This window comes from Lampris incognitus, chromosome 15 (assembly GCF_029633865.1).
Source record: "Lampris incognitus isolate fLamInc1 chromosome 15, fLamInc1.hap2, whole genome shotgun sequence".
Taxonomy (NCBI): Eukaryota; Metazoa; Chordata; class Actinopteri; order Lampriformes; family Lampridae; genus Lampris; species Lampris incognitus.
In genome coordinates, this window is record NC_079225.1 from 48,751,165 (window position 1) to 48,766,667 (window position 15,503).

Below are 15,503 nucleotides of genomic sequence, written 5' to 3' on the forward strand. Positions count from 1 at the left end.
CAAACATGCACACAACAGCACCCGACCACGGCTGATCAGCCAGCCGGAGGTGAACCTGAGAATTTACAAGATCACCATATCTCTGAGCAGGCACCATGACATGACGATGTAACAGATAGAGAGAGGTGCATGACGGGAGATAGAGAGCTGAGCTAGAATGACAGATCCCAGTTCCTGTTGGAAGCAGTTATGTAATCATGCTTAGCCTTTATCTCAACCAAATACGCTTACAAGAAGAACCTTAAACATCAATGTCACAGCTTCCTGCTGTGTTCTCAGGTCAAATCACGTTTAATGAAGTAGTTCTGAATCCCAGTTCAAGTCTCAGAAGGCTTTACATTCACACAGTAAGAAATGGGTAGATACAATAGACCACAACAGACAACGCCTTCTATCCTCTGACAATCAATCAATATTGTCCTACAGTGCACCGTCTTTTACGACTAATTTTAATTAACTCAGAATCATGTTTATTTATCTATACCTCAAATGCACCGGGCTATTTCACTACACGTATATCTTACTTGGTATATGTTGAATTAACAGAGGAACAATAATAGGGGAACTGTATCACACCCATAATTCTCTCCGTGTAGGAGGAACCTGGTTAGGAAAGTTTGGTCCATCATGTGGTTTCATAATAGGGAATGTTTCCAATGATAGAAGACAGAGAGAAGAACGGACCCAGCTACTCAGATGAGAGCTGAATAAAAAAACCTTTTAACAGAAAACTTGAAATTCCACCCCTCGCCTTCGGGGGTTTCATAGAAATGAGATCCTGTAGCAGAGCTTATGGATCAGAACAGCAATTCTTCAGTCATCTGATGGGCTGAAGGCCACAGTAATAAAGCCATGACTGTATTACTGTTCCATCTACACTTCTGATTGTTTAAAATGAATCTCTGAGTCTTTTACTGACATTCAAACTAACCAGGATTCTTAATTCAAAACCAAGCAGCTGTGTTGGTTTTTGATACATGTATGAGGGAAACCGGTATAACTAAATCCCACTCAACCTCATCCACAGCTGGCAGACCGTTAACTTAGATCTGCTGTAATCTCTACTGAAAGACTCCATGGCTAAAACAACAACAGAACGGAGGCTCCATCAACGGTTTGGATGTGAGATGAAGTCTTACCTTCACCCATGGGGACGTCACAGGAGGAGGAATGAGCTCCTTCTGGCATGACAGCGAGCTTCACCACCTGCAGAGAGGAAGAGAATATCCATCAATATAGTACATACTGTGGTACTATGTTAGTCTGTTAGATGTACTGTGTCAGTGTATCAGTGTGTACTGTGGTACTATGTTAGTCTGTTAGATGTACTGTGTCAGTGTATCAGTGTGTACTGTGGTACTATGTTAGTCTGTTAGATGTACTGTGTCAGTGTATCAGTGTGTACTGTGGTACTATGTTAGTCTGTTAGATGTACTGTGTCAGTGTATCAGTGTGTACTGTGGTACTATGTTAGTCTGTTAGATGTACTGTTGTCAGTGTATCAGTGTGTACTGTGGTACTATGTTAGTCTGTTAGATGTACTGTGTCAGTGTATCAGTGTGTACTGTGGTACTATGTTAGTCTGTTAGATGTACTGTGTCAGTGTATCAGTGTGTACTGTGGTACTATGTTAGTCTGTTAGATGTACTGTTGTCAGTGTATCAGTGTGTACTGTGGTACTATGATAGTCTGTTAGATGTACTGTTGTCAGTGTATCAGTGTGTACTGTGGTACTCTATCAGTCTGTTAGTGGTAATCTTGTCGGTGTATCGTGTGTATCAGTATGTAGCGTCGTACTATGTTAGTCTGTTAGATGTACTGTGTCAGTGTATCAGTGTGTACTGTGGTACTATGTTAGTCTGTTAGATGTACTGTGTCAGTGTATCAGTGTGTACTGTGGTACTATGTTAGTCTGTTAGATGTACTGTGTCAGTGTATCAGTGTGTACTGTGGTACTATGTTAGTGTGTTAGATGTACTGTTGTCAGTGTATCAGTGTGTACTGTGGTAGTATGTTAGTCTGTTAGATGTACTGTTGTACTATGTTAGTCTGTTAGATGTACTGTTGTCAGTGTATCAGTGTGTACTGTGGTAGTATGTTAGTCTGTTAGATGTACTGTTGTCAGTGTATCAGTATGTAGCGTGGTACTATGTTAGTCTGTTAGATGTACTGTTGTCAGTGTATCAGTATGTAGCGTGGTACTATGTTAGTCTGTTAGATGTACTGTTGTCAGTGTATCAGTATGTAGCGTGGTACTATGTTAGTCTGTTAGATGTGCTGTTGTCAGCGTATCAGTGTGTACTGTGGTACTATGTTAGTCTGTTAGATGTACTGTTGTACCATGTTAGTCTGTTAGATGTACTGTTGTCAGTGTATCAGTGTGTACTGTGGTACTATGTTAGTCTGTTAGATGTGCTGTTGTCAGTGTATCAGTGTGTACTGTGGTACTCTATCGGTCTGTTAGTGGTAATTTTGTCGGTGTATAGTGTGTATCAGTATGTAGCGTGGTACTATGTTAGTCTGTTAGATGTACTGTGTCAGTGTATCAGTGTGTACTGTGGTACTATGTTAGTCTGTTAGATGTACTGTTGTCAGTGTATCAGTATGTAGCGTGGTACTATGTTAGTCTGTTAGATGTACTGTTGTCAGCGTATCAGTATGTACTGTGGTACTATGTTAGTCTGTTAGATGTACTGTTGTACTATGTTAGTCTGTTAGATGTACTGTTGTCAGTGTATCAGTGTGTATTGTGGTACTATGTTAGTGTGTTAGATGTACTGTTGTCAGTGTATCAGTGTGTACTGTGGTACTATGTTAGTCTGTCAGATGTACTGTTGTCAGTGTATCTGTGTGTACTGTGGTACTATGTTAGTCTGTTAGATGTACTGTGTCAGTGTATCAGTGTGTACTGTGGTACTATTTTAGTCTGTTAGATGTACTGTTGTCAGTGTATCAGTGTGTACTGTGGTACTATGTTAGTCTGTTAGATGTACTGTTGTCAGTGTATCAGTGTGTACTGTGGTACTATGTTAGTCTGTTATTTGTACTGTTGTCAGTGTATCATTGTGTACTGTGGTACTATGTTAGTGTGTTAGATGTACTGTTGTCAGTGTATCAGTGTGTACTGTGGTACTATGTTAGTCTGTTAGATGTACTGTTGTCAGTGTATCAGTGTGTACTGTGGTACTATGTTAGTCTGTTAGATGTACTGTTGTCAGTGTATCAGTGTGTACTGTGGTACTATGTTAGTGTGTTAGATGTACTGTTGTCAGTGTATCAGTGTGTACTGTGGTACTATGTTAGTCTGTTAGATGTACTGTTGTCAGTGTATCAGTGTGTACTGTGGTACTATGTTAGTGTGTTAGATGTACTGTTGTCAGTGTATCAGTGTGTACTGTGGTACTATGTTAGTGTGTTAGATGTACTGTTGTCAGTGTATCAGTGTGTACTGTGGTACTATGTTAGTGTGTTAGATGTACTGTTGTCAGTGTATCAGTGTGTACTGTGGTACTATGTTAGTGTGTTAGATGTACTGTTGTCAGTGTATCAATGTGTACTGTGGTACTATGTTAGTCTGTTAGATGTACTGTTGTCAGTGTATCAGTGTGTACTGTGGTACTATGTTAGTCTGTTAGATGTACTGTTGTCAGTGTATCAGTGTGTACTGTGGTACTATGTTAGTGTGTTAGATGTACTGTTGTCAGTGTATCAGTGTGTACTGTGGTACTATGTTAGTCTGTTAGATGTACTGTTGTCAGTGTATCAGTGTGTACTGTGGTACTATGTTAGTGTGTTAGATGTACTGTTGTCAGTGTATCAGTGTGTACTGTGGTACTATGTTAGTGTGTTAGATGTACTGTTGTCAGTGTATCAGTGTGTACTGTGGTACTATGTTAGTGTGTTAGATGTACTGTTGTCAGTGTATCAGTGTGTACTGTGGTACTATGTTAGTGTGTTAGATGTACTGTTGTCAGTGTATCAATGTGTACTGTGGTACTATGTTAGTCTGTTAGATGTACTGTTGTCAGTGTATCAGTGTGTACTGTGGTACTATGTTAGTCTGTTAGATGTACTGTTGTCAGTGTATCAGTGTGTACTGTGGTACTATGTTAGTCTGTTAGATGTACTGTTGTCAGTGTATCAGTGTGTACTGTGGTGAGGGGTGGCAAAGATGGCGGCGTTGAGGACGGACCAGTGAGACCAGCTCCTATTCTCCTATTCTCATTTCTTTATTTCAACCCCTTTCCGTGCAATGCAAGCACCGAAACAACTACTGCTGCCTTTTATCACAAATCAACACCATTATAATGGATATGAAGCAGCAAGACAAACATGGCTGCCGCTAGCATTAGCCCGACCAAAGGTAATACCGATGCTCCGCCGACGCGGTTTCTTGAGGAAATGGACAAAGCGATCAACAAAATTCAAACCTTGTTGAGCCACAAGCGGAATGTTACATCTGAGTCGGTGGAAACACTTCTCAGCGACCACCCTGCACCGGGACAACGTGTTAAAGAGATCGAAGACAAGACAATTAACGATCTAAAAGAAAAGCTTGATGATTTGGAAAACAGGACGAGAAGGCAAACTCTAAAGCTGCCTGGCTTTCCAGAAGGAGTTGAGGGGAAAAACGCAATCGCGTTCCTACAAGAATGGCTCCCGAAAACACACGGCCTACAGACCGGGGACTCGGTTGAGATAGAGCGGGCTCCAGTGGCGCCCCCAAGGGGTGGCCACGGCCACCCTGATACTATCCCTGCCCCCCCTGGCCCCCCCAGCATGAGTCACATATGCAGAATATGCTTCTGATTATACATAATATGCTTCTACCTGATATTTTACATTAGGTGCTGTTCATTTAAATCAATAATGTATATTTTTCTTAACACTCATGTTGACAGTTTTCAACTAGCCTATACAGTATACTACAACAGCATCATAGAATCCCCGAAATTCAGTCATGGCTTTTGGTTTTGGTGTGCCACCCCAAGATTTTCAGTGGCCCCACTTGGCCCCCCCTATGAAACATTTCTGGGGGCGCCACTGGCGGGCTCACCGTACACTCCAGCAGCGTCCCGATGCAGGCAGCCGCCCTCGGGCCCTAGTGATCCGCCTGCTTCGCTTCGCTCTACAGATGTGGTGAAAATCCTCGACGCAGAAGAAAAGATCACTCAAGTATGGTAGTACCTCTGATATTATGATATTCAGAGATATGCCCACTGCTCTCTACAAGAAAAGGGAGGCCTTCACACCGATAAAGGGAAAAACTGCACGACCAGAACATTTCCTTCAGACTACTCCATCCTACTAGCCTGGCCTGGTCATGGACCTGCCGGAGGGCAGGCGCACCTTTTCCTCTACGGTGTCGGCAGAGCAGTACTCGGGCAAACACCACCCGGAAATGCTGGCTTCATACCGCGATTGTCACGGACTCTTTTCGATCAGGAAAATTAACAACGTCCACAGATGTCCTTTGCGCATCATGGACGTGTTGCAAGTATTTCTTAATTGGCTGTTCCTTTGTTGTTGTTGAATTATTCCTACTTGGTTAATAAACACTCTGATTTAGTTTAGGCAGCTTGGTTTCACCTGCTAGGGTAGTGTATATTGTTACTACGCATGACATTGGGAAGAAATATAGGCCACTTTCCACTCTTATGGGGTGGGTAGCAGACAGGGCAATTCTCTTATTTAAACTTGACTCACCAATATTGTTATACTTTTTTTAAATTCATTTTCATTCCTCCTTTTTTATTCAAGCTACCTCTCGTGGTACAGCCAAACCATGTCTTCAGTTACCACACAATTCTAGTTGCTCTGACCTACCAACTGTATCCATAACAACCACGTGTACAGCCATAACATGTAAGTTTTTAAGCTGGGACACCAACGGACTTAACCAAGCGACATAAAATCTTCTGCTTCCTCAGAAGGCATAACATTGATGTGGTTTATGTACAAGAGCCTCACCTAAATGACAGAGAGTATTGTAAATTTGGGAAACCATGGCAAGGCCAAATATTTTATTCCCCTTTCACCTCTTTTGCAAGGGGTGGTAGTGACTATTTTGATAAGGAAAGGGGTTCCCTTCCAAGCAGAACAGGTTGAGAAGGATAGGGAGGGCAGATATATTTTAGCCAGGGGGCATATTGGAGATAAGTTTATCACTATGCTTAACTTCTATGGACCAAACCAAGACAAACCTAAATTCTATGCGAATCTCTTCCTTAAAGAATCATGCACCCCCTCTGAGCTTATAACGTAACGGGTCGAGAAGATGCTCCATCCTGTCCAGAAGTTCATTTTTAATCAGTTTTTCAAATGACTTCATAACAACAGAGGTTAAAGCTCAGTCAGTGTCATTGTCTTGACACTGTCCCAGGCTGAGCCTAAATTGTTATTGCTGTTTGTACTGAGCAATTCGATGAACTCATCCCACACCATGCAGTCCAGAAAACCTTGCAACGTCAATGATGCCTCCTCCAACCAGAGTTTAGCCTTCCTGTTGAGCACTTTCCCCCTCTGTAGATATGTGTGGTATGTTGGTATAAGATGTACACAATTGTGGTCAGCCGTACTCAGCGGGGGGCGGGGGAAGGATCGGTAGGCTCCTTTGATAGAACCATAACACTGGTCCAGTATCTTGCCATTGCTGGTTGGGCAAGACACATATTTGTGAAAACTCCCAAGACATTTGTCCAGTGATCTGTGGTTGAAGTCTCCCGAAATTAAAGTTTCTGCACTGTCTGCGTGATCAGTTCCGAAACTATGCTCTCGTTTGCCTTCGGGTGAACATATATCACAGTCACAAAAATCTGCAGGAACTCCCAGGGCAGATAGAATGGACACATAGAAACAGAAAGCAGTTCAATGTCCTTGGTGCATAGTCTGTCTCTTACTGTTGTGTATTTGCACCAGCATTCATTTATGTACAAGCAAACTCCAACACCCCACTTCTTACCAGAGATTTCAGACCATCAATCCGTGCGTATGGGTGGACCAAACCCGTCTATCACCAGCTCTGTGTCGTTGTCCCTCTCTCTGAGCCACGTCTCTGTCACAGCCAGGATACAGGCTTCTTTCAACTCTTGTTGGTAGTGGACATGAGCCTGAAGCTCGTCGGTCTTGCTACAGAGGAACCGCGCATTAGCCAAGATAATGGCAAGCAGCGGGATACGAGACAAAGATTGGCGCTTCGTTTGTTCACACACACCACCCAACTGACCACACTTCCTAGTATTCCAACGAGGCGTGCTGGAAGGACCCCTTTTATTGAATTCACAGTCGAATTCATCAAGGTTTGGGGAAGTATTAGATGCTATGGTGCAAATGCGCTCAGGTAAATCTCCAGGGCCTGATGGATTCGCAATAGATTTCTTCAAAACATTTGCTAGTAAACTAATAGACCCTCTTGTAGACATTTTCAATCATTCCATAGTAAATAACTGGTTACCTGAAACCCTGGAGCAGACCCTTATTATAGTTTTGTCAAAATCAGGGAAGAACCCTAATCTGTGCAAATAATATTGGCCAATCTCACTTCTGTCATCTGAATATAAAATATTAAGCAAAATTATAGCCACTCGGTTTGTGAGAGTAATTCCTGCACTCATCGGTACAGACCAGACTGGATTCATACAGAATCACCTGTTAAGGGTTAAAGGGAAAAGTCGTTGATTTTCATCTTATCTCTGTCTATTTGCGACAGATAGCACATGAAAAACACCTGCAGTTGTTCCTGATTGTTTCTGCATCTCTGCAGGCAGTGAAACCAGTTTTTTTCCTGGCCAATAGTCATATTGTGATGTCAACTCCATCCAAGCAGGCTTTCTAATACTCTAATTAGTTTAAACATGCTGTTCAAAAAACACAACTTCATTCTCAGGGACATTCTCATTCAGAGGATTCTATGGACAACGATACAGAAACTAGCAGGTAGCAATGCATTCTGGGTAAGTAGTGGCAGTGACTGATTCACTGCCAGATGTTTCCAGCTTCCACCTTCGTGAGCAATGGCTTCGTGAGATCGACAACTTTTATTTTCTTACTATTTCTTCTCTATAGTCTGCCCTAACCTCTTCATTTTGTTCGATTTAGCTATTTTCTGTGCTAGTTCACTTATCACTAGATTCTCTAGTTTTCTTTCTTATATGACTCTTGTGTTTAGTAGGCAGCTTCTAGTTCCTAGTTTGTTACTAGCTTTGACCTTAGCCTAGCTTAGCAGTTAGCTCTATTAAATTCGCAGTCAAAGCAACCTCGTTAAAACGATGGTTTGTGGCGACTGCTCCATCGTTACAGACAGGTTGTCTCTATTAGAGAGACGTGTCCGTGAGTTAGAGTAGCTGCTTTCAGCTAGGATTACGTTAGATGTGACGGGCACGCCAGATAGACTTAGCCACGGGCCTGACAGCAGACCTGCTTTTGTTAGCACTAGCTCAGCTTCGTCGGCAGGTGCGGCGGAGTTTGTCTCTGTTTACCGGCGTGGGAAGGCTCAAAAGAGCAAGCCATCGGTCATGTGGCCTGGTCTGCAGTCACCTCTCCCGACGGCAAACCGGTTTTCACCACTCACCAGCCCTGTTGGTAGTCCTACCGGCCAGCATGCTTCTCCCCCTACTGTTGACAGAGTAAAGAAATGCACGCTAGTGATTGTTAGTGACTGATAGGAAACTCCATTACCCGCAATATTAGATTAGTTTCACCAGCCTTGGTTCACTGTTTACCCGGGGCCAGAGTCTCCGACATAGAGGATAATCTTAGGGTGCTGGCATCACGGAGGGAGAGTCAGGGAACCCAGGCACACAGCACCACTACTTTCAGCAACATTGTTATTCGTGTCGGCACCAATAATGTTAGGATGAAGGGTGATAACTGGCCTTCTTTCTGGGGCCGTCCTTACCTGCTGAAAGCAGATGGCATTCACCCCACTGGGGATGGCGCCGCTCTTTTGTCTAGCAATATAGATCGCTGTTTACGTTATTTTGACACTAGAGACTTATCATACAGCAGGTTGCAGGTGATTAGAGAGCCTGCTACGTTTAAGTCTAGTGCGGATGTGGAGTCAAGGAGTCTAGTTAATATGATTAGTCAGGGAATTTCTCATAGTGTAGATTGTCAAGACTGATAGCTTGGTCTATAACACTGAGACTGTCTCCCTACCCTGTTGTATTGCTCCCAAGCTCTCCTCTCCTAAATGTGTGAATCACAATAATCTATTAATTATTCCTACCACTTACTACTGGCATTCCCACCACTAACTACTGGCATTGTTCCCAGCAGTTTTAAGACAGCTGTGGTTAAACCTCTACTTAAAAAACTGCACCTCGATCCAGGGTCTCTTAATAACTAGAAACTAGTCTCTAATCTTCCGTTCTTTTCTAAAGTACTAGAGAGAGTTGTGTATCAACAACGTTTGACCCATATAGAAGAACACTATTTAGATTAACCTTTTCAATCGGCTTTCAGGCCCTGTCACTCCACCGAAACTGCTCTGACCAGAGTGGTGAACGATCTTTTACTAACCATGGACTCTGATTCCACTTCTGTGCTTCTACTACTGGACCTCAGTGCAGGCTTTGACACCATTGATCACTTTATACTATTGTATAAAGTGATCAATTGTGGTGTCTCTGGCTTTGCTCTCTCTTGGCTTAAGTCCTACTTATCTGGAAGAACACATTGTGTCTGTTATAGTAATATTATATCAAAATTCTCTGGCGTTAAATATGGTGTGCCTCAGGGCTCAGTTCTTGGCCCTCTACTTTTCTCTCTTTATATTTCACCCCTTGGCCAAATTATACGCAGTTATGGAATAAATTTCCATTGCTATGCTGATGATACTCAGCTGTATGTGCCTATAAGGGCTGATGATCAAACTCCGATAACTAACTTAGAGGCCTGCTTGGCTACTGTGAAAAACTGGATGTCACTTAACTTTCTGCTTTTAAATTCGGATAAAACCAAGGTGCTGGTCATTGGCCCTGCTAGACACAGACAACAATTTGACCAAGTAACGATAACAAAAATCTTGGGGTTACGTTTGATCCCAGCCTTTCCTTTGATAAGCACATTAAAGAAATCACCAAGACTGCCTTTTTTCACTTATGTAACATAGCTAAAATTCGGTCTTTTCTCTCCATGGCTGATGCAGAGATTCTAATACATGCATTTGTTTCATCCAGACTTGATTACTGTAATGTTCTGTTCTCAGGTCTGCCACATGCTAGTACTAAAAGTCTTCAGAGGGTTCAGAATGCTGCTGCTAGAATCCTAACTAAATTTAGGAAATTTGACCATATTACACCAATTCTTGCCTCCCTTCATTGGCTTCCTATCCATGTTAGATCAGAATACAAGGTGCTTCTGCTGACTTATAAAATCCTAAATGGGCTGGCCCCATCTTATCTGTCTGATCTGCTTAAACTGTACATTCCATCTCGAGCTCTTCGCTCTCAAAATACAGGGCTCCTGTGTGTACCCAAAGTTAAGAAGAAGTCAGCTGGTGGCAGGGCCTTTTCCTATTGGGCTCCGTTCTTGTGGAATAACCTGCCTGCTACCGCCAAACAATCAGAGTCTGTTGAGTCTTTAAATCCAAACTTAAAACTCATCTTTTTGCCTGAGCTTACAATTTGTTACCTTTAAGTTGAGTGCTTCACAACCTGTACTGCATGGCGGGTCAGTTTTTTTCTCTTCTCTCACATGTCTTTTCTCTCTCTCTGAATGATGTCTTCTCCTTTCTCTTTTTCTGTGTGTGAATGGTGTCATGTGGGTCTCCCTTGTGTGCACGTGCATTCGGTTCTCCTCCCAGGTCTCCATGGTGACGGTGGTCGCCACTTGGACACTGCCTGGCATTCCCCTCATCACATTTTCTTTTTATATATATCTTATAAATCCAGATAAAAAAAAATTTTTTTTTTTACATGATGATGCTGGTCATGTGGCTTGGGTCCTGGACTGTTGCGGTGGTGTCTGGACACTGCTTGGCATCCTGCGCATCATATTCTTCATAAATTTTACAATTCCATTATAATTCTGTTAATCCTCTTTCAATGTTGTATTGTGTAAATTGTGTAAACACAACATCCATTGCACGTTGTGCATCTTGGGAGAGAGATCCTCCTCTGGTGCTCTCCCTGAGCTTTCTTCCTATTTTTTCTCCCTGTTAAAGGGTTGTTTTTTTTTTAGGGAGTTGTTCCTTATCCGATGTGAGGGCCTAAGGACAGGATGTTGTGTTGCTGTTAAGCCAACTGAGGCAAATTTGTAATTTGTGATATTGGGACATATAAATAAATAAATTACGTAGGTGCTGTGGGAAAGACTTGTCAGCAGGAAAACACGGATTTCTCTGTCAGTGTTGTACACAGTGAGAGCTTTATCGGAATCAGAATCAGAAACACTTTGCCATTTCATTTCATGCACTTGCGCACATGAAATGAAATGAAACATGGTTTCCCCCAGCCCACAGCAGTGCAACACAAAGACACATCCAAAAAACTACAAGAACTACAAGAACACATGTATCCAAACTAACACATATATCTAAACTGAAAAAAAAAAAAAATCACTGTCTAAGAGAACGAACGCCAGCCAAGATGACTGTTGGAACTGCCGGTCTGCATGGGCTAGCAGTTAGTTTAGCCTGCCCCACTTCCACATCCTGTCAAACTGCCCTTGGTGTTACCTCTTTGGGCACAGCTCCAGGCAATACTGTGGTCCCTGGGTCCACAGGATGCAGCAAACCAAGTTCCCCCAGCCGATCCAGCGCCAGCTCTCCCAGCCATCAAACGAAGACAAATTTAGACGCAGACGTGGACAAAGACACTGCATGGACGGTACTGGGTGAGGCCGCTGCAAACGTGAATTCACGCCGCCACACCGGTAGTGGGTGAGGCTGCTGCAAACGTGAATTTGCACTGCCATCTTCCCACACCGGGAGCAGAAACAGTGAAAATGAATTTATGAATTAATTAATTTATGGCTCCAATCCTCTGTATTACTCATCAGGACTGATTACTCTGACACAAAACCATCGGTGAAATGTCCCTTTAAACCTGTCCAATAACAGAGACGTATTTTATAAAAGTATTGATTACGAGACCAAGTCGGTTTGAAATAATTCAGTAATTAATGTTGGAAGGACCAGACATGGACCATTCTGTCATGTCTGACAGCTTGTCCCAAAAAAGAAAGAATGAAAGAAAGAGAAAGAATGCAGCCTGACAGAGCGGTTACCACGGCTTTATTTATTTACATCGTCTCCTCATGCAGATGTAATGAGGAAGAAAACAGACGTGTGACGAATTACAACCCCGGTCATCAGTCGTGGCTTAAAGCAAGGCACCAACAAACAATTTAGTTGGAAATATTTGGAAGTTCCTCTATGTATTTATTCTGATGAAGATACAGGTTTATTTTCCTGTATTTTAAAGCTACCATCCTTAATTCACATGTAAACCAAAGGGTTCCATCGCTGCCAAACTACAAACCACAGGACAGGAAGCTGTCATCTCTCCCAGACTGACAGGTCTCTTAATACAGGAAGTTACACTACGCAACTACTACACGTTTCAATACAAGAGTCAAAGGGATTTGAATTCAATATGCAAATCCAATTCTTGATTCAGATTCAATAAAATGCCATTGAGCCCAAAGCTGAGATAAAATACGTTGTTATGATGACGACACACTGAGACTGTTTAGTATTACAGACCATCCGTTACATGGATCAGATGTACTGATCATCCTCCCGCTTTACCTCCGTCTGTCCACTTGGGAGGCTTTACACTCCTGTTCTGTTTCACACAAACTGTCATTCAGACAGCAGACGGAGGGATTGAAAACACTGTCTCACACGTCTGCAGTTCCACACAAACGTCTTTAGATCAGCGGCTCACATTCACAAGCTGAGGAAGAGCAGATGTCAGGTTGTATATGAAGCAAACAAACATACATCCTCTGTTAAAATACACACACGCACACACACCAATAGTCTTTCATAACAACACCAATAGTATTGCATAGGGCCTCATTGACGGCTCGTTGGTAGTGACTGTGTTCCACTGAGGAGGTCAGATCGTCACATCATTGATAGCTCGTTGGTAGTGACTGTGTTCCACTGAGGAGGTCAGATCATCACATCACTGATGGCTTGTTGGTAGTGACTGTGTTCCACTGAGGAGGTCAGATCATCACATCACTGATGGCTCGTTGGTAGTGACTGTGTTCCACTGAGGAGGTCAGATCATCACATCACTGATGGCTCGTTGGTAGTGACTGTGTTCTACTGAGGAGGTCAGATCATCACATCACTGATGGCTCGTTGGTAGTTACTGTGTTCCACTGAGGAGGTCAGATCACCACATCACTGATGGCTCGTTGGTAGTGACTGTGTTCCACTGAGGAGGTCAGATCACCACATCACTGATGGCTCGTTGGTAGTGACTGTGTTCCACTGAGGAGGTCAGATCACCACATCACTGATGGCTCGTTGGTAGTGACTGTGTTCCACTGAGGAGGTCAGATCACCACATCACTGATGGCTCGTTGGTAGTGACTGTGTTCCACTGAGGAGGTCAGATCATCACATCACTGATGGCTCGTTGGTAGTGACTGTGTTCCACTGAGGAGGTCAGATCACCACATCATTGATGGCTCGTTGGTAGTGACTGTGTTCCACTTAGGAGGTCAGATCACCACATCACTGACGGCTCGTTGGTAGTGACTGTGTTCCACTGAGGAGGTCAGATCACCACATCACTGATGGCTCGTTGGTAGTGACTGTGTTCCACTGAGGAGGTCAGATCACCACATCATTGATGGCTCGTTGGTAGTGACTGTGTTCCACTTAGGAGGTCAGATCACCACATCACTGACGGCTCGTTGGTAGTGACTGTGTTCCACTGAGGAGGTCAGATCACCACATCACTGATGGCTCGTTGGTAGTGACTGTGTTCCACTGAGGAGGTCAGATCACCACATCATTGATGGCTCGTTGGTAGTGACTGTGTTCCACTGAGGAGGTCAGATCACCACATCACTGATGGCTTGTTGGTAGTGACTGTGTTCCACTGAGGAGGTCAGATCATCACATCACTGATGGCTCGTTGGTAGTGACTGTGTTCCACTGAGGAGGTCAAATCATCACATCACTGACGGCTCGTTGGTAGTGACTGTGTTCCACTGAGGAGGTCAGATCATCACATCACTGATGGCTCGTTGGTAGTGACTGTGTTCTACTGAGGAGGTCAGATCATCACATCACTGATGGCTCGTTGGTAGTGACTGTGTTCCACTGAGGAGGTCAGATCACCACATCACTGATGGCTCGTTGGTAGTGACTGTGTTCCACTGAGGAGGTCAGATCACCACATCACTGATGGCTCGTTGGTAGTGACTGTGTTCCACTGAGGAGGTCAGATCACCACATCACTGATGGCTCGTTGGTAGTGACTGTGTTCCACTGAGGAGGTCAGATCACCACATCACTGATGGCTCGTTGGTAGTGACTGTGTTCCACTGAGGAGGTCAGATCATCACATCACTGATGGCTCGTTGGTAGTGACTGTGTTCCACTGAGGAGGTCAGATCACCACATCACTGATGGCTCGTTGGTAGTGACTGTGTTCCACTGAGGAGTTCAGATCACCACATCATTGATGGCTCGTTGGTAGTGACTGTGTTCCACTGAGGAGGTCAGATCACCACATCACTGATGGCTCGTTGGTAGTGACTGTGTTCCACTGAGGAGGTCAGATCATCACATCACTGATGGCTCGTTGGTAGTGACTGTGTTCCACTGAGGAGGTCAGATGATCACATCATTGATGGCTCGTTGGTAGTGACTGTGTTCCACTGAGGAGGTCAAATCATCACATCACTGACGGCTCGTTGGTAGTGACTGTGTTCCACTGAGGAGGTCAGATCATCACATCACTGACGGCTCGTTGGTAGTTACTGTGTTCCACTGAGGAGGTCAGATCATCACATCACTGATGGCTCGTTGGTAGTGACTGTGTTCTACTGAGGAGGTCAGATCATCACATCACTGATGGCTCGTTGGTAGTGACTGTGTTCCACTGAGGAGGTCAGATCACCACATCACTGATGGCTCGTTGGTAGTGACTGTGTTCCACTGAGGAGGTCAGATCACCACATCACTGATGGCTCGTTGGTAGTGACTGTGTTCCACTGAGGAGGTCAGATCACCACATCACTGATGGCTCGTTGGTAGTGACTGTGTTCCACTGAGGAGGTCAGATCACCACATCACTGATGGCTCGTTGGTAGTGACTGTGTTCCACTGAGGAGGTCAGATCATCACATCACTGATGGCTCGTTGGTAGTGACTGTGTTCCACTGAGGAGGTCAGATCACCACATCATTGATGGCTCGTTGGTAGTGACTGTGTTCCACTGAGGAGGTCAGATCACCACATCACTGACGGCTCGTTGGTAGTGACTGTGTTCCACTGAGGAGGTCAGATCACCACATCACTGACGGCTCGTTGG

At 43.9% G+C, this 15,503-nt stretch overlaps 1 protein-coding gene across 1 annotated transcript in view; it reads right to left on the reverse strand.

Moving 5' to 3' along the window:
* The window catches only part of LOC130124997 (pleckstrin homology domain-containing family G member 3), a 102,469-nt gene that overhangs the window by 72,345 nt on the left and 14,621 nt on the right, over window positions 1-15,503 (reverse strand). Inside the window, exon 2 of the mRNA XM_056294401.1 lies at window positions 1,140-1,206. Within this exon, the coding sequence (XP_056150376.1) occupies window positions 1,140-1,188 (49 nt within the window). The 5' untranslated portion in view covers window positions 1,189-1,206. The remainder of the gene's footprint in view (window positions 1-1,139; window positions 1,207-15,503) is intronic.